This window comes from Oenanthe melanoleuca, chromosome 10 (assembly GCF_029582105.1).
Source record: "Oenanthe melanoleuca isolate GR-GAL-2019-014 chromosome 10, OMel1.0, whole genome shotgun sequence".
In the NCBI taxonomy this organism is placed as follows: Eukaryota; Metazoa; Chordata; class Aves; order Passeriformes; family Muscicapidae; genus Oenanthe; species Oenanthe melanoleuca.
Genome location: NC_079344.1, coordinates 668,793 through 691,166, shown reverse-complemented (window position 1 = coordinate 691,166; position 22,374 = coordinate 668,793). Strand labels below are relative to the sequence as shown.

General features: G+C 58.5%; 1 protein-coding gene across 3 annotated transcripts in view; it reads left to right on the top strand.

Moving 5' to 3' along the window:
- The window catches only part of ADAMTS7 (ADAM metallopeptidase with thrombospondin type 1 motif 7), a 41,732-nt gene that overhangs the window by 9,377 nt on the left and 9,981 nt on the right, over nucleotides 1-22,374 (top strand). For 2 of the 3 annotated variants that reach the window (XM_056500117.1, XM_056500115.1), the window contains exons 7-20: nucleotides 668-813; nucleotides 1,495-1,638; nucleotides 4,653-4,797; nucleotides 5,525-5,617; nucleotides 6,261-6,406; nucleotides 7,633-7,802; nucleotides 8,865-8,998; nucleotides 9,460-9,580; nucleotides 10,056-10,300; nucleotides 11,632-11,773; nucleotides 12,820-12,946; nucleotides 13,975-14,188; nucleotides 17,486-19,540; nucleotides 21,618-21,764. In XM_056500117.1, coding sequence (XP_056356092.1) covers nucleotides 668-813; nucleotides 1,495-1,638; nucleotides 4,653-4,797; nucleotides 5,525-5,617; nucleotides 6,261-6,406; nucleotides 7,633-7,802; nucleotides 8,865-8,998; nucleotides 9,460-9,580; nucleotides 10,056-10,300; nucleotides 11,632-11,773; nucleotides 12,820-12,946; nucleotides 13,975-14,188; nucleotides 17,486-19,540; nucleotides 21,618-21,764 — 4,029 coding nt within the window. Of the gene's footprint in view, nucleotides 1-667; nucleotides 814-1,494; nucleotides 1,639-4,652; nucleotides 4,798-5,524; nucleotides 5,618-6,260; nucleotides 6,407-7,632; nucleotides 7,803-8,864; nucleotides 8,999-9,459; nucleotides 9,581-10,055; nucleotides 10,301-11,631; nucleotides 11,774-12,819; nucleotides 12,947-13,974; nucleotides 14,189-17,485; nucleotides 19,541-21,617; nucleotides 21,765-22,374 lie in introns of those variants that run through there. The other variant, XM_056500118.1, reaches the window with a different exon arrangement.

Below are 22,374 nucleotides of genomic sequence, written 5' to 3'. Positions count from 1 at the left end.
TGGCTGGAGGTGTCCCTGCCCGTGGAAGGGGTTGGAATTAGAGATCTTGAGGATCCTAAAGCTTTCCATGGGTCTGTGGGTCTGTGGGCTGGTCTCTGATCTCAGCTTTAGACCTGGCCACAGCTCCCAGCTGAGGTTTCCAAGGCAGGTTTTCACCAAGCCCCAGCAGGGCTGGATCCTCCCAGGATTAACTCTCCTTTCCAGGCTGGGCTTGGCAAGGATTCTCTGGGAAGCCCCTGGCCCAGGCAGCTGGCAGCAGTCCTGCCTGTGTACCTTGCTCTCAGGCTTCCAGGCTGCTTTTTCTGGGCTGTTGTGGTGCTCTGGGTGATGATTCACAGCCCACAGCAGCTTTTATCTTCTCTGGGAGGTTGCTTTGTGGCAGAAATGGGGCACAGAAATGAGTGGGGCTGCCCTGGGGGAGCACAGCACCTCTGGGACGTGCTTCCAGTGTTTGATTATCCCACAGCAGCTTTATTTACACAAGGGGATAAATGCAGCCAGGCTGGCCAGAGTCAGTGATGAGCTGGGGGTGCAGGCAGAGGGAGGGAAGGAGAGGTCAGGGGTGTTTCCCTGTGAGGGGTGCTGGCTGTTCCATCCTCACTCCTGTTGGGCTGCTGTCCCTCTCTGCTCTGTGTCCGTGTGTCTGTCCCCTGGGGAAGGAAGGAAGGACATCTGTGCTGCCATGAACAGGCCCTGTGAGACGCTGGGGCTGTCCCACGTGGCTGGGATGTGCCAGCCCCACCGCAGCTGCAACATCAACGAGGACACGGGGCTGCCCCTGGCCTTCACCGTGGCCCACGAGCTGGGACACAGGTACCTGCTCCTCCTCCTCCTCCTCCTCTCCTGGGGCTGGGAGCTGCTTCCCACGTGCCCCTCACACAGACACTCCCTTGCTCCCCCAGCATTTCATCCCAGAGTTAAGCTTTGGGTTTAATAACAGCCACATAATGCAAGGCAGCCAAGCTGTGGGTTATCCCAGGTCTGATAATGCAAGGCAGCCTGGAGAGATTGCACTTGTGGGTTGTGCTGGGGTGGTCTGGGGAGGGTTTGGAGCTGGGCTTGCCCACTGGGAGGTTTTAAAGCAGGATCTGTCTGTAACATCAGTGACAGAATTCCTCTTGCCCCAGTTTCAGTTAAATGTTCCAAGGTCCCTTGAGCACTGCAGTTCCCAATGGAGAGCCCATGTGGAATGTTCCCAAATTTTCAGTGGGGAAGGAGGGATGGAAGCACAGGACAAGGGAAGGTTTTGGAGCTGGGAGTTTTTAAAGCAGGATCTGTCTGTAACATCAGTGACAGAATTCTGTTTCCCCAGATTCAGTTAAATTCTCACAAGGTCAGAGTTCCCAATGGAACATTCCCAGTTTTTTGGGAAGGCAGGGGTGGGAGCACGGCAGAGCTCAGGGCAGGAGCAGCAGGTCCCTGGGCCCCTGTGCGTGGTGGCTGTGCCGTGCTGCTCGTGGCTCACCTCCCCTCTCGGGCTGTGCTCTTACACAGTTTTGGGATTCAGCATGATGGAAGCAGCAATGACTGCGAGCCAGTTGGGAAAAGACCTTTCATCATGTCTCCACAGCTCCTGTATGACACCTCCCCTCTCACCTGGTCCCGCTGCAGCCGCGAGTACATCACACGCTTCCTCGAGTGAGTGCCTCCTCCTCCTCCTCCTCCCCTCCTCCTCCTCCTCCTCCTCCTCCTCCTCCTCCTCCTCCTCCTTTGGGACAGCAAACCGACATGATTGTGCAGAAGTTGTTTTATGGGTTGCTTTTTAGCTTTAATTACATTTTAAATGGGTGTCTCTATGCTGTTGCACGAGTTTTTAAGTGGCTGCCCAGAACTTCACTGCCCTCACCTTTATCTTGGCCCTTCTCATCTCAGTTTTCTGTTTTTCAGCTCCTTCTCTCTCCCCTATTTAGCACAATTTATGTTTTAGTGGCCTTGAAGGGTCTTATCAAGTTGCAGAAAAAAAACCCTTAAAAATGGCTCAACCCTCGCATTTGTTACAAACATTGGTCTAAACTAAGAAATATACAGAAAACCAGCTAAGTGTGTTTTTACACAGCAGAAAAAAACAACTAGGCAGCAAAATATGGAGAAAAGCAGCTAAATATGGTTTGGCTGATACAGAGCAGGGCCTGGGATGGCTCCCTGTGCAGTGAGGGGGGTTCAGGAGCTTTCTTGGGCTGATAAAACCAGAGAGTTTTCCCTCCCTGCAGGCTCTGCAGTCTCCTCCACCCTCTCTGCCTCTGGGCAAACCAGACCCAGCCAAATTCCTCCCTGCCTTGTTTATTTTTAGCACCCCTGGCTGGTTTTTCGGGCTGTTGTTGGGAAGTTCCAAGGAGCAGAGTTTGGTTTCTCAGCCAGGGGCTTGCACTGCACACAGTGAGGAGCAGGAGGGGAGGGCTGGGCCAGGCATCCCATGGCCCCAAACCCAGCCCCACACGTGCAGGGGGAGTTACTCTGATTTATGGGCTGCAGAGCAGTGGAGAATTCCTGCATCCACAGTGCTCTTGGCTCTCTGCTTTAACCAACTTGGGGAAGGAGAATTTCCTGCTTGGGATGAGCCTGAGCTGTGATGGGGGACAGAGCAGCTGGGAGCTCCTCTGGTGGGGTTTGGGGCTCTTTTCTCCCCCTGAAGGAGCAGCTCTTCCTTGGGAGAGGTTCTAGGGACAGGAGCTGCTGTAATGGGATGTTGGCAGGAGCCAGGAAAAGGCACCCTGCTGACCTGGGGTTCTGGCTGTGCTCAGAACAGACCTCATGTTCACGAAAACCACACTCTTGGATGAGAATGATTATTATTTTACACGAGGTCATTTGTTATTTCACAAGCAGTGCTGGATGTTGGAGCATCTCACAGGGATTCCCAGCTCTGTACTCAGCACTGGGGTTCCACTCAGGGTCTGTGTGGACACAGGGGGACACTGGCAGGGGTGCTGTCCCTGCTGTGGCAGCACTGTCCCCAAGGAAGGTGTCCCCTTGCCCAGGCCAGGGTGATGCTCTGCCTCTGGAGGCTTTGCTCCACATCAGACAAACCTTTTCAGCCTCTTTCCACCGTGCTGGAGCTCTTCTTCCTTCATCCTGCCCTTCCCCTGCCCGTGCCATCCCTCCCCAGCTCGTTCTCCCCCAGCCCCAAGCTTTGCCTTTTGTTTTTGTTGAGTTCTGTCCTGGCTTTTTTGGACCCTTCCTCCAGTTCTCTGGGAGCTTTTGGAATTTTAATCCTGCTCTGAAATGTATCTGCAGATCCTCTCAGGCTGCTCACAGATGGGGATTTAATCACTGTTCCATCCTCTCCATCCTCCAGCTTGTCCAGGAATGGGCTGGAACAGGCAGAGCAGGGCAGGCTCTGCATCTTCCCCTGTGGACTGGGATTTACTGCAGATCCCTGCAAGCCAGAGGGAAACCAGGCCAGTTTCTCCCTGCTTGGAGATGTGTTTTGGCCAGTTGAACAGACCAGGAGAATGGTTGTAAATTTTTAACAAAGAAATAGGTTGTGGAAAAGCTGGAATGTCGAGGCAGATCCCAATCTGGACAGGGACCCCTGTGAGAGCTGGGGCAGGACAGGGAGGGCTCCAAGAGGAACTGGGGGCTGGGACAGTGTAGGGGGGACTGAGGGGCCCCTTCACCCCAAACAGGGACAGGGTGAGGAGTCCAGAGCAGCACGAGTGTCACACCTGGGGCTCACCCAGCACCAAGTGCTCCAGCCTGGACTTCTTCCAGTGGGGATTCCAGGGTTCTGTGATTGAGTGGAAATGCACAGGGAGGTGCCAGGCTGCACCAGGAGCTGCCCAGTCCCTGCTCCATCCGTCCCAGCTCAGCCCCAGCACCCCCAGGGATCCTGCCCTTCCCTCTGGGCTGGGAGCAGTGGGATGCTCCTGATGTTGGGGTTTGGAAGCAGAGACTGAAAGCAGCTCATTTGCTGGTGTGTCCCACAGGGAAATGCAATATATTTCAGTAGGGATGCTCATGGGGCTGTCCCCAGCCAGGGGAGCTGTGCAGGTGTGCAGGGGGGAAGGCAGGAGGGGTGCTGGCTCTGCTGGCATCACCCCTGGCACTGCCAGCCCCCAGGGCAGAGCTCTGCTGCTCCCAGCCCCTGTTCTGTGCTGCTGCTCTGGGTTCAGAAGGAATCTCAGTGCAGGCTAGTTCAGAGTTCCCAACCACAACAAACCCAAGTAATCTGATCCAGCACAGCCCTGCCAGAGGCTTGGCCTTGCTGGGAAGGAGTTTGTTTGAATCAACACCCAGGGCTGGGCTGGAGACAGTTGTGTGTGTGTTTGGGAAGTGTCAGAGCCACAGCAGCTGCAGGCACTCTGCACTGCCCCTGTGCCCCAGGGAATCTGCCCAGCCTGGCTCCAGCCCTGCTGTGCTGGCTCTATGGGGTGAGCAGGTTTGGCTGCTGAAAATCCCCTTTGTTGCTGCTAGCAGGGTCTGCAGGGACAGCTCTGCAGGGTGTGGGTACACCAGGACGCTTATGGTCGTTGTCCCTTCGCCCTCCCCACGTGTGCCACCCTGGGGGGACACGGGGGGTCACTCTGGGTTCCAGAGGTGCCCCTGCACACCAGGGATTGCAGAGCCAGTGGGAAATGCAGGTTGCTCCTCCCCTGGGGCTCTGCCCAGCTGCTGGGGACACCTGGGCTGACTGTGCTGCCCCTCTGTTGCAGCCGGGGCTGGGGGCTGTGCCTGGATGACCCCCCAGCCCAGGAGGTGCTGGACTTCCCCCTGGTGCCCCCGGGTGTCCTGTATGATGTGAGCCACCAGTGCAGGCTGCAGTACGGCCCCTACTCCACCTTCTGTGATGACATGGACGTGAGTGGGGCCCTGGGGGCTTGGGGGGGCTCTGGGGGGCTTGGGGGGGCTGGGGCTGGGCTCAGGGATGGATCCGATCTGATCTGTGCCCCAGGGGTGGATCTGATCTGATCTGTGCTCCAGGGATGGATCTGATCTGTGACCCAGGGGTGGATCTGATCTGTGCCCCAGGATGGATCTGATCTGATCTGTGCCCAGGATGGATCTGATCTGATCTGATCTGTGCCCCAGGGTGGATCTGATCTGATCTGTGCCCCAGGATGGATCTGATCTGATCTGTGCCCAGGATGGATCTGATCTGATCTGATCTGTGCCCCAGGGTGGATCTGATCTGATCTGTGCCCAGGATGGATCTGATCTGATCTGATCTGTGCCCCAGGGGTGGATCTGATCTGATCTGATCTGATCTGTGCCCAGGATGGATTTGATCTGATCTGATCTGATCTGTGCCCAGGATGGATCTGATCTGATCTGTGTCCCAGGATGGATCTGATCTGATCTGTGCCCAGGGTGGATCTGATCTGTGCCCCAGGATGGATCTGATCTGATCTATGCCCCAGGATGGATCTGATCTGATCTGTGCCCAGGATGGATCTGATCTGATCTATGCCCCAGGGTGGATCTGATCTGTGCCCAGGATGGATCTGATCTGATCTATGCCCCAGGGTGGATCTGATCTGTGCCCAGGGTGGGTCTGTGCCAGCCTAACCCTGTCCCTGCTCCCCAGAGTGTGTGCCACACGCTGTGGTGCTCGGTGGGGAACACGTGTCACTCCAAGCTGGACGCTGCTGTGGACGGCACGGCGTGTGGGGACAGCAAGGTGAGGGGACACCCTGCATGGCCCTGGGGACAGCCAGGGGCTCTGCAGGGATCCCAGTGCCCCAGCAGGGGCTGCCCTGGGGGGGATCACTCACTTGGGGTCGCTGGAGCCACCTGGGAATGAAAGCCAGCCTGGCAGGAGGGCACAGGGCTGGTGTGTGCCATGGTGGGTGCTCCTCCCTGGGACCCTCCCCAGTGTGGGAGCAGCTCTGAGCCCCTCTGGGCTGTGAGTCCCCTTGCTGAGGGGTCTCTTGGGTTTGTCACCTCCCTGGGACCCTCCCCACTGCTGGGAGCAGCTCTGAGCCCCTCTGGGCTGTGAGTCCCCTTGCTGAGGGGTCTCTTGGGTTTGTTGCTTCCCTGGGAGCAGCTCTGAGTCCCCTTGCTGAGGGGTCTCTTGGGTTTGTTGCTTCCCTGGGAGCAGCTCTGAGTCCCTTTGCTGAGGGGTCTCTTGGGTTTGTTGGTTCCCTGGGAGCAGCTCTGAGCCCCTCTGGGTGTGAGTCCCTTGCTGAGGGGTCTCTTGGGTTTGTTGCCCCCTTTAAATGCTCCAACAGCCCAGCCCCTCTGAGTTTCCCTGAGCTCCCTGCGAGCAGAGCAGGGTTTGCCCGGCCCAGCCCTGCCTGACCCGTGCTCTGCTGTCCCTGCAGTGGTGCTTCAACGGCGACTGCGTGCCCGTGGGCTACCGACCGCAGCCCATCGCGGGGGGCTGGAGCCCCTGGAGCCCCTGGGGCCGCTGCTCCCGCAGCTGCGGGGCGGGAGTGCAGAGTGCAGAGAGGCACTGCAGCCAGCCCACGTAAGGCAGCTGTCCTGGGGCACACAGCGCTGGGAGGGCGTGGGGTGGGGATGGATCTGTGACCTGGGGTCTGACACAGGGCAGGAGTGCAGAGTGCAGAGAGGCACTGCAGCCAGCCCACGTAAGGCAGCCGTCCTGGGAGCCCACGGGGCTGGGCACGGGGCTGGGAGGGTGTGGGGTGGGGCTGGATCTGTGACCTGGGGTCTGACACAGGGCAGGAATGCAGGCTGGGAGGTGTAAAACGTGTGAAAACAGGTGTAAAAACAGGTGTAAAACGTGTAAAAACAGGTGTAAAACCTGTAAAAACAGGTGTAAAACGTGTAAAAACGTGTGTAAAACATGTAAAAACGTGTAAAAACATGTGTAAAAACATGTGTAAAAACATGTAAAACGTGTAAAGCAGGTGTAAAAACAGGTGTAAAAACAGGTGTAAAAAAGTGTGTAAAAATAGGTGTAAAACGTGTAAAACATGTGTAAACCAGGTTTAAAAACAGGTGTAAAACAGGTGTAAAAAAGTGTGTAAAAACAGGTGTAAAACGTGTAAAAACATGTGTAAAACAGGTGTAAAACAGGTGTAAAACCTGTGTAAAATAGGTGTAAAACAGGTGTAAAACAGGTGTAAAACCTGTGTAAAACAGGGGTCACTCTGGGTCACTCTGGGTGGCTCTGGGTCACTCTGGGTCACTCTGGGTGATTCTGGGTGACTCTGGGTGGCTCTGGGTGATTCTGGGTGATTCTGGGTCACTCTGGGTGACCCTGGGTGACTCTGGGTGACTCTGGGTCACTCTGGGTGACTCTTGTTGACACTGGGTGATTTTGGGTGACCCTGGGTGACTCTGGGTGACTCTGGGTGACTCTGGGTGGCTCTGGGTGACTCTGGGTGATTTTGGGTGACCCTGGGTGACTCTGGGTGACTCTGGGTGGCTCTGGGTCACTCTGGGTCACTCTGGGTCACTCTGGGTGATTTTGGGTGACCCTGGGTGACCCTGGGTCACTCTGGGTGACTCTGGGTGACCCCGTGTGACCCTGGGTGACCCCGAGTGACCCTGGGTGACTCTGGGTGACCCTGGGTGACCCTGGGTCACTCTGGGTGACCCCGAGTGACTCTGGGTGACTCTGGGTGATTCTGGGTCACTCTGGGTGACCCTGTGTGACCCCGAGTGACCCTGGGTGACCCTGTGTGACCCCGAGTGACCCCGGGTGACCCTGAGCCCGTCTCTCCCCAGGCCCAAGTACGGGGGCCGGTTCTGCCTGGGGGAGCGGCGGCGGTTCCGGATCTGCAGCGTGCGGCGCTGCCCCCCCGACACACCCTCCTTCAGGCAGCTCCAGTGCAGCCTCTTCAACCCCAGGCCCTACAAGGGGAAGCTCTACAAGTGGACTCCAGTGCCCAACAACTGTGAGTGGAGCTGGCTTGGTCAGGAGGAGCATGTGTCTGACACGTGTCAAAGGTTCTCTTTGAAATGGAGAATGTAACCCCCCCCTTCCAAATTATTGTAATTTTGAAATTAAGGGGCTCTCAGGCAGAGATATGGGAATAGGAATAACAGTTCTTGACTAGGAAAATTAAACTAGCAATGCAGTATTACACAAAACAATCCCAGCCCTGCCAGAGTCAGAATCCAAGCTGACACCCGTCAGTCAGTCAGGGTGTTGGCACAGTCCCATTCAATGGTGGCTGCATCCTCCTGCAGGGGCAGATGTGGTTCAGCTGGAGCAGTGCTCCTGGAGAAGGTGCAGTTTCCTCTGAAGCTCCAGGGATGATGTGCAAAGGTCCAGCAGGGAACTTTTCAACCCTGGACACGCTGGGACACAGTGCTCTGAGCACCTGGGGTTGTGGTTGTGTCCTCTTGGCAGTTCCAGCAGTTCTTAGCTGCCTTCTTTTTTCTTCTGCCTTCACTCAGAGTCAGGATTGAAACATGAGAGATGGATTTTCTTGTTCAGGCTCAGTTGTTTATTAATTCTTATCTATAGCACAGAGAGTTCTGCAGCACTTCTAGCTAACAAGCTAAAAGTGGGAAAAATGTCAGTAGATCAAGTTACAAAGTCTTTTAAAGGCAAACTATCCAACTAAAAACTAACATCTGCATTATTTATACTTTTGACCCAATAACCAAACACCTGTGACCTGCACTGCAGTATTATCTAACCAACCAAAAACTACTGCCTGAAACCAAGGAAAAGCAGGAGCAAGGAGGAAGAGCACAATAACCTTCATCTTGTCCTATACTCTAAAATCCCCAATTCCAAACCCTTCCCCATGTGGCACTACACACTTTTATCCTGCACACCAGTGATCCCAACTCCACCACTCAAACTTGGCATCCTTCTCCAAAGCCCCAGGTCCCCAGCAGCGTTCCCTGGGGTCGGTGTCAGGCAGCTCCCCCGCCCCAGGCTGCAGCTCCCCAGCTGTGCCCTGCAGGGCTGTGCTGTGTGTTTGACGTGCCTGGGCTGTCCCCAGTGAACCCCTGCGAGCTGCACTGCCGGCCCGAGCGCGAGTTCTTCGCCGAGAAGCTGCGGGACGCGGTGCTGGACGGGACACCCTGCGACGAGAGCGGGGCCAGCAGGGACGTCTGCATCAACGGCATCTGCAAGGTGGGACAGGGACATGGGCACAGGGACACCCTGGGGCACAGGGACACCTGGGATGGGGCACAGGGACACTCTGGGGCACAGGGACACCTGGGGACAGGGACACCCTGGGGCACTGGGACACCTGGGGACAGGGACACCCTGGGGACAGGGACACCTGGGATGGGGCACAGGGACACTCTGGGGGACAGGGACACCCTGCAACGAGAGCGGGGCCAGCAGGGACGTCTGCATCAACGGCATCTGCAAGGTGGGACAGGGACACCTGGGGACAGGGACACCCTGGGGCACAGGGACACCTGGGATGGGACACAGGGACACCCTGGGGCACAGGGACACCCTGAATGCCCTGGGGCTGGAGCTGGGCTGTCTGTGGCATCCCTGCCGAGCCGTGCCAGGACAGTGTGAGTGCCCTGGGGCTGGAGCAGTGAGTCACTGGCCGTGCTGGGGTGTGTCCCTTGCAGAAGGTGGGCTGTGACTACGAGATCGACTCGCAGGCGGTGGAGGATCGCTGCGGGGTGTGCCACGGGGACGGCTCCACCTGCCACACCGTGCACAAGACCTTCGAGGACAGCGAGGGGCTGGGTAAGGGCTGTCCCCACTGCTGTCCCCACTGCTGTCCCCACCTCTGTCCCCACAGCTGTCCCCACCTCTGTCCCCACCTCTGTCCTCACTGCTGTCCCCACCTCTGTCCCCACCGCTGTCCCCACCTCTGTCCCCACCTCTGTCCCCACTGCTGTCCCCACCTCTGTCCCCACCTCTGTCCCCACCGCTGTCCCCACTGCTGTCCCCACCTCTGTCCCCACAGCTGTCCCCACCTCTGTCCCCACCTCTGTCCCCACCTCTGTCCCCACCTCTGTCCCCACAGCTGTCCCCACCTCTGTCCCCACAGCTGGGCTGCTGCTGCTTGTTGATTTTTTGGGGTAAGACAGCAGGGAGCTCAGGCGGGCTCGGGTATTTGGTGTAAGGACTGGCACAGTGCTGCACCCAGCACCCACCCAAGGCCCACCATCACCCGAGACCCCCGTGAGAGCAGCAGCCACCTGTCCTGTCCCCCCAGGGTACGTGGACGTCGGGCTCATCCCGGCGGGCGCGCGGCAGATCCGCATCGAGGAGGTGGCCGAGGCCGGGAACTTCCTGGCGCTGCGCAGCGAGGACCCCCAGAAGTATTTCCTGAACGGGGGCTGGACCATCCAGTGGAACGGGGACTACAGGGTGGCAGGCACCACCTTCACCTACAAGAGGACGGGGAACTGGGAGAACCTCACCTCTCCAGGGCCCACGGTGGAGCCCGTGTGGATCCAGGTGGGATGGACCTGCCTTCCCCTGGGGCTGAGCTGCCCTGCTCCAGGGGATGGGCTCTGCACCCCTTGGGCTGTGCTGTTCACACCCCTTGGGGAGTGATTCCAGCACTTCCAAACCCTTTGCAGCGTTCTGCAAATTACTGTCAGAGGAGAGGGAGTGTGAGGAGAAGGAGCCATTTCCTGAGCTTGCCTGTGTCTTATCACAAGCAGGGAGAGAGCCCCCAGTGCTGCTGGCTGGGCTGGACAGGCAGGAGAGCTGCAGAGCTCTCAGGAGCTCTCCTTGTGACCATGAGGCTAAGCCTTCCTCTGGAGAAAGCAGGGGGAGTCACCCATGGGTGGTGATGAAATCCCTGGTGGTGCCAGCTGTGGGGCACAGCGCTGCATCCTGGACCCCCAGCATCCCCCTGCCCCATGCACTTCCCAGAGCATCCCTGCCTTTGCAGGGATTGAGCAGCAAAATCTCCTCCTGCCTTCCCTGCAGCAGCAGCTGGGGGTGGGATGTGGGATCCTGAGCCAGCTGCCACCAAGGGCTGCCTCTGATGGGAATGCTGCACCACAAATCACTTCCTGGGACTCATAACCTAACGAAAACCTTTGCACAAGAACGTTCCGATATTCGTGGAGAGGTTTTGGAAAGATGCCCTGGCTCCTGCCAAAGCTCCAAGAACAACAAAGCTTTGGCAATAATGGGAGTGCTTAGGCTAAAAAAAACAGGGATGAACTCCTGGCCCCTGCGAGCACGGGTGTGGGAGGTGCTCTGAGCAGGGCTTGTGCCAACCCCAGGAGCAGCAGGAGCCTGCTGGGAGTGAGAGGCAGTTTAGGAAATTCCACCCCTGGGCAGGGACACCCTCCCCAAACTGGGTTACTCCAGGTCCCATCCAGCTGTGTTGTGGAGCTGGGCACAGGGTCACGTCCTTCTGGACTTGCTCCTTCTGTGCTGAGAAGCCCCAGGGTGGCAATGCCACCCCCAGCTGTGCTCACCCCCTGCCCATCCCCTGTGTCCCCAGTGTTGCATCTGGTGTTCCTTTGCAGGGGTTTCACAGAGGAGTTTTATTTCAGCCACACATGTGCATCATCCAGAGTTCAGGGAATAAAGGCAAAGGGCTCAGAGGGTCCAGGTTTGGGATGAGCAGGGTGGGGAGAGCACCAGTTACCAGGGGACAGGGGGTGGCACAGGGTGAGGCTGGGGCAAAGGGAATCAGGGTGGGAGTGACCAGAGGCTGAGGGACAGGGAGAGGAGCTGGCCCAGGGAGCAGAGCAGGAGTACCAGGAGCAGGCAGGGAGAGGCCTCCATGCTCCCTGATGGGTTGCCTCTCTGGTGTGCACACCCAGCTGCTGTTCCAGGAGACCAACCCCGGGGTCAGGTACCAGTACACGATCCAGCGCCCGCCCGACAGCGACAACCAGGTGGAGCAGCCCGAGTTCCTGTGGCACTTTGGCTCCTGGAGCCCCTGCACAGCCACCTGTGGCACAGGTGAGAGCAGCCCTGGGACACCTGCAGCCTCTGGAATTCCTGCCTTTAGTTTTTAGGGACATGTGCTGAGGTCACGGCTCTCCTGGTGCTTTATCAGCACTTTGCTCCCAGCTCGGTGTCCTGTTACCCTGCAGGGCTTGGGGACAAAGAGCTACAGAGGAATCAGGGAGTGTGCAAGGGCTGGGCCTCTCCAGGGGGGAGAATCCCAGGGTTTTTCAGAGAGCCCTGGGGTCCCACAGTGTCTGTGTGGGGACATTTGCTTCCCCCCACCCTGCCCCACTGCCCTGCTGGGTGTCCCAGGGCCCCCAGGGCAGATTTTGGGGGCACTGATGCAGAGGGACATTCCTGGAGCAGCAAGCACTTCCTGGAGAGCAGCTGGCACTGGAAGAGAGGGGAATTCAAGAACACTTGTGCTTTCTAGGTAGCACAGAGTGCCAGGGCGTGGGCTTTGTTCAAAACCAGCTTTCCTTTGTGTGATTCAAGTGCTTGGCTTCCAGAGCAGAAGGGAAACAGGAGTGAATCAGGCAGAAGTGGGGTGAGGGTGAGCAGCTGGAGGAGGGCTGAGCCCCCTGCCTGCCCTGGGAGCTGATGTGAGGTGAGATGTGGGTTTGGGAGAGCTTACTCTGGCTCTGGTGAGTGCCAGCACCCTGTAAGCTCCAGAGAGCTGGAGCCAGAGCCCAGCTCGGCAGGGCTGTGCCAGTGCCAGCTCAGCAGGGCTGTGCCAGTACCAGCTGAGCCCAGCTCAGCAGGGCTGTGCCAGTCTCAGCTGAGCCCAGCTCAGCAGTTCAGCAGGGCTGTGCCAGTCCCAGCTCAGCATGGCTGTGGGGCACAAACAAACTCACAGCTCTGAGTGTTTTTTTTTATTTTCTTTCCACTGTTCTGGTGGCTGGGGCTCCCCAAGGGGCTCCTGCTGCCAGATGGAGCTGGGTGCTCTGCTTTGCTTCCCAAAGATGTGCTGGTGCCTGGGTGGTGTCAGTGCCCTGGGGATGCCCTGGGGGTGTCAGTGTCCCGGGGTGCCCCGGTGCCAGCGCAGTGTCCCTGCCCAGGGGTGCAGCGGCAGGCAGTGCACTGTGTGGAGAGGCTGGCAGGGCTGGTGGAGGAGCGATTCTGCGACGCGCTGACCCGTCCTGACGACCGGCAGCGACCCTGCAGCGAGGAGCCCTGCCCGGCCCGGTGAGAGACAGAGAGAGACAGAGCTGCCCCTCCCTGTCCCTGTCCCTGTCCCTGTGCTGTACCCCTGAGCCCTGTCCAGCCCGGTGAGACCTGCCCCCTGCTCCCCTCCCTGCCCTGTGCTGGTCCCTACAGCACCCTGAGCCCTGAGCTGAGCCCCACAGGAGGTCCCATCCCGGCAGGATGCTCCTCTCTGCCCCTGTGCCCATAAAACCCTGGCACAGCTGGGCACTGCCCCATCCCTGACCCTGTCTGAGCTCCCACACCTGGGGCTGCCACGTTTGGGATCCTCCTTTCCCCATGGCCCCACACGATGGGCATGGGGTGGGATGGATCCTGGGGCACAGCTGCTTGCTCTGACTGAGATATTTCCCTTTTCCCTTTTCCCTTTTCCCTTTTCCCTTTTCCCTTTTCCCTTTTCCCTTTTCCCTTTCCCCTTTCCCTTTTCCCTTTCCCTTACCCTTTCCCCTTTCTCTTTTCCCTTTCCTTTTTCCCTATCCCTATCCCTTTTTGCTTTTCCTTTTCCCCTTTCCCTTTCCCCTTTCCTCTTTCCCATTCCCTTTCACTCTCCCCTTCCCCTCTTCCCTTTACCCTTTCCCCGTCCCCTGATCCCCATCCCCTGTTCCCTGTCCCCATCCCCTCTCCTTGTCCCCATCCCCATGCCCTGTCCCCATCCCCTCTCCCTGTCCCTATGCCCTGTCCCTCTCCCTGTCCCTCTCCCTGTCCCTCTCCCTGTCCCTGTCCCTGTCCCTGTCCCCATGCCCTGTCCCTCTCCCTGTCCCTGTCTCTGTCCCTGTCCCCTCTCCCTGTCCTGTCCCTGTTCTGTCCCTGTCCCCATGCCCTGTCCCTGTCCCTGTCCCTGTCTCTGTCCCTGTCCCCTGTCCCTGTCCCTGTCTCTGTCCCTGTCCCTGTCCCCATCCCCTGTTCCCTGTCCCCATGCCCTGTTCCCTGTCCCTGTCCCTGTCCCTGTCCCCATGCCCTGTTCCCTGTCCCCTCTCCCTGTCCTGTCCCTGTCCCTGTCCCCGCCCCAGGTGGTGGGTGGGCGAGTGGCAGCCGTGCTCCGCCTCCTGCGGGGCCGCGGGGCGGATGAAGAGGCCGGTGCTGTGCATCCAGAGCGTGGGGCCGGAGGAGCAGCGAGCCCTGCAGGCAGCGCACTGCCAGCACCTGCCCCGGCCCCCGGCCACGGCCCCCTGCCCCCAGCCGAGCCCCTGCCCCTCGCCCTGGGCCGTGGGCAGCTGGTCTGAGGTGAGAGGGGACGGGCCGGGGGCCGGGGGCTGGGGACAGGAGTGCTCCTGCTCCCGGGAAATCCGCGGCTGTGTCTGCCAGGGGTGGGAATCCCACTGCTGGGAGGGCTGGGGGCTGAGGGAGGAGCTCTGGGCAGGTTAACTCCGGGCAGGTTAACTCTGGCAGTTTAACTCTGGGCAGGTTAACTCTGGGCAGGTTAACTCTGGGCAGGTTAACTCTGGCAGTTTAACTCTGCCCAGGTTAACTCTGCACAGGTTAACTCTGCACAGGTTAACTCTGGGCAGGTTAACTCTGCACAGGTTAACTCTGCACAGGTTAACTCTGGACAGGTTAACTGAGGCAGTTCAACTCTGCAGTTTAACTCTGCCCAGATTAACTCTGCCCAGTTTAACTCTGCCCCAGTTTAACTCTGCCCAGATTAACTCTGCCCAGTTTAACTCTGCCCCAGTTTAACTCTGCCCAGGTTAACTCTGCCCAGTTTAACTCTGCCCAGGTTAACTCTGCCCAGTTTAACTCTGGGCAGGTTAACTCTGGACAGGTTAACTCTGGACAGGTTAACTGAGGCAGTTCAACTCTGCAGTTTAACTCTGCCCCAGTTTAACTCTGCCCAGTTTAACTCTGCCCAGGTTAACTCTGCCCAGTTTAACTCTGCCCCAGTTTAACTCTGGCAGGTTAACTCTGCCCAGTTTAACTCTGCCCCAGTTTAATTCAGGCAGTTTAATTCTGCCCAGTTTAACTCTGGCAGTTCAACTCTGCCCCAGTTCAACTCTGCAGTTTAACTCTACCCCAGTTTAACTCAGGCACTTTAACTCTACCCCAGTTTAACTCTGCAGGTTAACTCTACCCAGTTTAACTCTGGCAGTTTAACTCTGCCCAGTTTAACTCTGCCCCAGTTTAATTCAGGCACTTTAACTCTACCCCAGTTTAACTCTGGCAGTTTAACTCTGCAGTTTAACTCTGCCCAGTTTAACTGCAGTTTAACTCCACCCCAGTTTAACTCTACCCCAGTTTAACTCTACCCCAGTTTAACTCTGCCCAGTTTAACTCTGGCAGTTTGACTCTGCCCCAGCCACGCTCTGTGCTTGGCACAAGGAGGGCAGAAATTAGGTTTTTCAGCTGGACATGGCTTGGGACAGCCTGGTGCAGTGGGAGGTGTCCTTGCCCATGGCTGCACAATCCCCAAGGTCCTTCCAACCCGAATAATTCCATGGTGATTAATGGTGGCACTCTGTGTAGCCTTGATTTATTTTTGTGTTTGTGTGAATCAGCTTAACCACAGGCTGAGGGTCTCAACCAGCAAATGATAACTCCTGGTTTAAGCAGCCCTTCCAAAAGTGTTCAGAGTGAAGGCAAATATCAGGAGAGAAAGGAGAGCCTGGGAACTGAGCTTGTTGCTAAGGAACAAATGGAACCAAATGTGAACAGGGAGTTTGGAGGTTAGAGGAGAGAGAGTTGGAAATACTTTTCTGGGGGCCCACAAAAGCCACAATTAAGGGCTGAGAAAGATGGATGCAATGGTTTGAGGGGGAAATGATGGCTTGTTGGTGGGTCAGTGCTGGGCAGGGCCAGCCCCAGCCCTCACTGCTGTGCTCTGTGGTGTTGGCAGCAGTGCATTTGTGAGCCCAGCAGAAATGTGCTTGGGAATTTGAGGTTCTGTCCTTTAATTTAAAGGGAGAGCCCTCCTTCTCTTCCATTCCCACCAGCACCATAATTAGGGGAACTGGAGGGGCTTGGAAGCTTCCCAGAGCTGTGGCCAGCAGGGTGGGGCAGCTCTGTCCCTGCAGAGGAGCAGTGTGGCACTGGGGCACCTGGCACTGCCAGAGGGGCTGCCTGGGCTCTGGGGCCCTCAGCTGCTCCCCTCAGGGCCTCAGAAGCACTGTACACCCAGCTCTGGTGCTGTCAGCAGGCTGGCTGGCTGCTCCTTAGCTCCCAGATGGGATGGCAGGAGCACACCCTGCTGTGCCAGCCAGCCCTGACCTGCTGCCTCCTGCCCAAGGCTGAGCCCTCTGCCAGCTCAGTGTGTTCCCACACGGCTCCTGGCAGCCCTCACTCCTTATCTGTGTCCCAAGGGCTCTCCTGATAGCCCAGCCTTGGGGAAAAACCTCCTCCCTCCTTCCCCCTGCAAGTGCTGTGACACCTGGGGTTATCTCCTGCATGGAGCTGGAGGCTTTGCTGGGAGGTTCAGCCTGCTGGGGCTGGATCTGTGTTTTCCCTAGTTTGGAGCAGCTCCTCTCAGCCCTCTCTCAGGTGCTGCTGTGTGGGAGTGTTTGATTCCAGCTCCTGGAAATGCTAACAGAGAATCCTGGAATGCTCTGGGGTGGAAGGACCTTAAATCTCATCTGGTTCCTGCCATGGGCAGGGACACCTTTCTCAAGTCCTGGTTGTTCCAAGCCCCAAATGCAGCAGAAAATGCTGCTGTTCTCCCTTCCAGTGTCTTGGTTTGTTTGTTCTGCCCCATGTCAAAGAGCCCATTGTGGGGGCTTGGTGTGTCCCCAGCAGAATCCCTCCTGACCTTTGCTTTTTGCCTACTCAGACAACAGCCATGTTGTTATTGCCTGCTCCAAAGAATGCTCTTCTGGAAGAAGAGATGCAATTCATGGCAATAGGTCACAGCAAAGGCCCATTAGATCATCTCACCCCTGCCCTTCCCAGCTCCATCCCCAGGGAAAGCTGCTCCTGGCTGGAGTGCAGGTCAGGGATCACCCTGAGCAAAGGGGCCACAGGGGCAGCCCCAGAGTCAGTGAGCCAGGGCTCTCTCTAAATTATTCAGAATTAAATTAAAGCCTTTAGATAAATTAAAGTATATTAAACCACTCACACATACAGTAAACATTTAAGTAGAAGTAAGTTAGTAAGTTTTAAAGTGAGTTCTAATACTTTTAGTAAGCGGAAGGTTTCAAATGCCACAGTAGTAGTTCAGGTTCTAGTGAAAGTTAAAAACATACTAACAACTTCAGCAAGAGGCTCCAAGCCTACAGTTGTAGACAAAACTTAAAGATAATAGAGCTATAGTAAAAATATTGCTTGCATTTTTCAAATAAAATAAGTCATATGCATAGTCTTATTCATAACCTAGCATGCTAAAAAACTAAAATTCTAATTAGTTAAAAAGTAATAAAGAAAAGTTGGGCACTAATGCTGTGCTGCCCGGGGTGGGACTGGCCCAGGGGTGGATGGTGGGAGCTGGCAGAGGGACAGAGCCCTGTGCCCAGAGCAGTGTGGCACAGGGAGCCCTGGTGAGGGCACAGCGCCTCTGCCAGCCTTGCCCACAGCCTGCCCCTCTCTCTCCCTCCCCAGTGCTCTGTGAGCTGTGGCAATGGCACCCAGAGGCGGCCCGTGAGCTGCAGCAGCAGCGCTGGGGCTGGCTGTGACCCTGCTGAGAGACCCAGCCCCTCCAGGCCCTGCTCCCTGCCCCCGTGCCCCCCGCGCTGGGACGGCCCCGACGGCTCCGGCAGCGGCTCCTCCAGCACGGAGGTGTTCAACGAGATCCATTTCATCCCCAGCCAGCACGTCCCCCAGCTGAGCCCCCGGGTCCCAAACGTGCCCCAGCCCAACCACAACGCCATCCCCGAGGAGGACTTCTCAGCCAGGAAAGGAAATGTCTTTGTGGATGATTTTTACTATGATTACAACTTCATCAACTTCCACGAGGACCTGTCCTACTACCCCTCCACGGAGAAGGAGAGCAAAGGGCAGGAGCCAAGGCCAGAGCTGAGCACTGGGGGCCCCTGGCAGGTGCCCACCGAGCTGGGAGGGGACAGCCAGCAGCAGCCAGGCTCCGAGGAGGAGAGCACTCCTGCTCCTGGCCACGAGCCACACCCAGAGCCCGGGGCTTTGGCCACCAGTGACCTCCTGAGCGTGGCCCCCGAGGATGGGGGGCCGGCCACGCCCAGCTACAGCACCCCTGGATTTTTGGGTGAGGAGGAGGAGGAGGATGCAGTGCCTGTGCCTCACCCTGAGCAGCATGAACCCACCCAGAGCTCCGTGAGCCACTCTGCAAACCCTGCCCACTGGGATGGGTCCCACGGAGCTGAGCCCGGCAGGACCAGCCTTGGGCAGCATCCCCCAGCCCATGGCCCCACTCCCTGGGGTCCCCAGGCAGCTGCTGCAGTGCCCACGGGCTGGGCCAGTGCTGCTGTGGCTGTGCCCCACGGGCATGTGAGCACAGAGGGACAGGGCACAGCCAGCTCTGCAGGGACAGGCCACCAGGACTCCAGGGAAACGGGTCTGGCCACCACCAGTGGCACTGAGGGTGCAGCCCCACAGCCCCCAGGGCAGCAGGGGTGGGCAGGGGTGCCAGAGGGGGTGCTGGACACGCAGGCAGGTGGGCAAGCCCATGGCATGGGCAGGGCACACCTTGCCTTGCCCACCCCTCCGGGCTGGGAGGGGGCAGGGGGTGCTGGCAGCCCCCAGCCTGCCCTGAGTCCCCCTCCTGTGGGTGCTGGCAGGGCTCCTGAGGGACAGGGAGGGCAGCAGCCAGAGCTCCACACCCCCACAGCCCCCACCTCACCCCCCTGGCTGGCCACAACTGCCCCTCCAGTGTCCTTGTCCCCTGCCATGCCCGGGCCAGCCCCCCAGCTCACCCCCAGTGGGCTCAGCCAGCAGCAGGGGCTGGTCCCAGCCATGCCCACAGCCCCAGCTCATGGCCCACCTGCCCACAGAGCAGGGGCCCCCCTGGAATGGGGGACACAGGGGGTGTCCCAGCACCAGGATCCAGCATGGACTCTGCTCAGCATCACTGCAGGGAGGGAGCCCTCAGCAGGGACAGGGACATGGACAGGGACACACCCAGGGACATGGACAGCCCCAGGGACAGGGACACCCCCAGGGTCAGGGACACCCCCAGGGATATGGACAGCCCCAGGGATATCACCCAGGGAACCCTCCCCATGGACAGCCCCAGGGACAGGGACAGCCCCAGGGACATGGACAGCCCCAGGGATAGGGACAGCCCCAGGGATATCACCCTGGGAACCTTCCCCATGGACACCCCCAGGGTCAGGGACACCCCCAGGGACATGGACAGCCCCAGGGACAGGGACAGCCCCAGGGATAGGGACACCCCCAGGGATATCACCCTGGGAACCTTCCCCATGGACACCCCCAGGGACAGGGACACCCCCAGGGATAGGGACAGGGACAGGGACAGCCCCAGGGTCAGGGACACCCCCAGGGGCATCTGCCTCCAGTGATGGGGGGCACGAGTTGTCCCAGCCCCCTCCTTTGCCCCCTCCACTCTGGGAGAAGAGGCTGGAGGAGGAGCAGGAGGAGGAGGAAGAGGAGGAGGAGGAGGAGGATGCTCTGCTTCCACCATCAGCCAAGCCCAGCTGGGAAGTCGGGAACTGGAGTGAGGTAGGTGGTGAGTGCCATGAACAGTGTGACATGGCCCGTGGGGCTGTCCTGTCCCTGTCCTGGCTGGTCATTAGTGCTAATTAAGGAAGAGCTGGTAACCAAAAGCTAAATGAACCCCCAGCCCCAGGGTGCTGCCCCTTTTTCCCCCATGTTTTGGGGAACTGTGGCCATGGAATCCTGCTGGGAGCAAACACTGAGCAGGAACAGGAGGGGTTAATCCCACCCAGAGCAGAATCAACTGCAGTGGGCAATGGAGGAGCTGTTCCTCCTCCTCCTCTTCCTCCCCTGGGCTGAGCAGTGCCTGGTGTGTGTGGGGTTGCTTAGAGGGGAAGGGTTCCCTCCCCACATCATCCCACAGCCCCAGCTCACCCAGCACCTCCCAGTGCCCATGGGAGAGGCAGGAGCTGAGCCCAGGGACCTTCCTGCTGGGCCAGCAGGGTCCTTCCCTGGCTGGGAGTGGGGCTGGGGTCAGGAGTGTGGGGATGGAGGGCAGTGGGGTCAGGGCTGTGAGACTGTGGGGTTGGAGAGCAGCAGGGTCAGGGCTGTAGGACGCAGAGGTGCAGGCTCAGGGCTATGGGATGCAGGGATGCAGGCTCAGGGCTGTGGCTGGGTCGCTCTCTTGCAGTGCTGTATGATGAGGGTCAGGGCTGTGGCACACAGGGCTGTGGCAGGCTGGGCTCTCTCTTGCAGTGCTGTAGGATGCAGGGCTGTAGGATGCAGGGCTGTGGCAGTTTGGCTCTCTCTTGCAGTGCTGTAGGATGGAGGGTCAGTGCTGTAGGATGCAGTGCTGTAGGATGCAGGGCTGTGGCAGGCAGGGCTGTGGCAGGCAGGGCTCTTGCAGTGCTGTAGGATGCAGGGCTGTAGGATGCATGGCTGTGGCAGTCTGGCTTTCTCTTGCAGTGCTGTAGGATGGAGGGTCAGGGCTGTGGCACACAGGACTGTGGCAGTCTGGCTCTCTCTTGCAGTGCTGTGGCACACAGGGCTGTGGCAGGCTGGGCTCTTGCAGTGCTGCAGGATACAGGGCTGTGGCAGGCAGGGCTGTGGCAGGCAGGGCTCTCTCTTGCAGTGCTGTGGGATGCAGGCTCAGTGCTGTAGGATGCAGAGCTGTGGCACACATGGCTGTGGCACACAGGCTCTCTCTCTCTTGCAGTGCTGTAGGATGCACTGCTGTAGGATGCACTGCTGTAGGATGCAGGACTGTGGCACACAGGCTCTCTCTCTCTCTTGCAGTGCTGTAGGATGCACTGCTGTAGGATGCAGGGCTGTGGCACACGTGGCTGTGGCACACAGGCTCTCTCTCTCTCTTGCAGGGCTGTAGGATGCAGGGCTGTAGGATGCAGTGCTGTAGGATGCAGGGCTGTAGGATGCAGGGCTGTGGCAGGCAGGGCTGTGGCAGGCAGGGCTCTCTCTTGCAGTGCTGTGGGATGCAGGCTCAGTGCTGTAGGATGCAGGGCTGTGGCACACATGGCTGTGGCACACAGGTTCTCTCTCTCTTGCAGTGCTGTAGGATACAGGGCTGTAGGATGCAGGGCTGTAGGATGCACTGCTGTAGGATGCAGGGCTGTGGCACACAGGCTCTCTCTCTCTTGCAGTGCTGTAGGATGCAGGGCTGTAGGATGCACTGCTGTAGGATGCAGGGCTGTGGCACACAGGCTCTCTCTCTCTTGCAGTGCTGTAGGATGCAGGGCTGTAGGATGCACTGCTGTAGGATGCAGGGCTGTGGCACACATGACTGTGGCACACAGGCTCTCTCTCTCTTGCAGTGCTGTACTTGCAGTGCTGTAGGATGCAGGGCTGTAGGATGACTGCTGTAGGATGCAGGGCTGTGGCACACATGACTGTGGCACACAGGCTCTCTCTCTCTTGCAGTGCTGTAGGATGCAGGGCTGTAGGATGCACTGCTGTAGGATGCAGGGCTGTGGCACACAGGCTCTCTCTCTCTTGCAGTGCTGTAGGATGCAGGGCTGTGGCACACAGGACTGTGGCACACAGGCTCTCTCTCTCTTGCAGGGCTGTAGGATGCAGGGCTGTGGCACACAGGACTGTGGCACACAGGCTCTCTCTCTCTCTCTTGCAGTGCTCGGCCACGTGCGGCCTGGGCGCCGTGTGGAGGCCCGTGCGCTGCAGCAGCGATGGCGGCTGCGCCGAGGCCGACAGGCCCGTCCCTGCCCGGAGGTGCTCCCTGAGACCCTGCTCGGCCTGGAGAGTGGGCAGCTGGAGCAAGGTGAGGGGACGGGGGGTCCCCAAAACCCAGGGGACAGGGAGGTCCCCAAAACCCAGGGGACAAGGGGGTGTGCAGTCCCACCTGCTCTTGGGGAGGCTCTTGCCTCATGGCTCACACAGGTAAAGCTTTGCACTTGGCACGGGGTTTAAACTGCTCATCCCACAGTGTTTTCATCTTTTCCTGCTCTTGGGCTGGTAAAAAAGTCAGGGATTTGCAAAAGCTAAAGAAAGTGATTTGATGAAAGGCCAGGTTGGGTGGGGTGGACAGCCCGGCCTAGCGGGTGGCATTGCAGGGCAGGGGCTTGGAATGACACGGTCTTTGGGGTCCATCCCAAAGCATTCTGTGCCAATGTGATTTGCCAGGACAATGCTCTGGCCACTCTGCACTGCCAGGGATGTTTGCACTGGGTTGGGTGAATTCAGCCCTCCTTGCTCTGGGTGGTGGCTGCTCCTTGGGATCATCGGTTCTTCAAGGCACAAAGACAGTTCTTGTTCCAGCTGGTTCAGAGGGTGGTAGTGCTGCACAGACTGTGCTCCTAGAGCTCCTGGAGTGTCTCCCCATCTTGCTGCTGTGTCCCCATTTTGGTGCTGTGTCCTTTCCCCATTTTGGT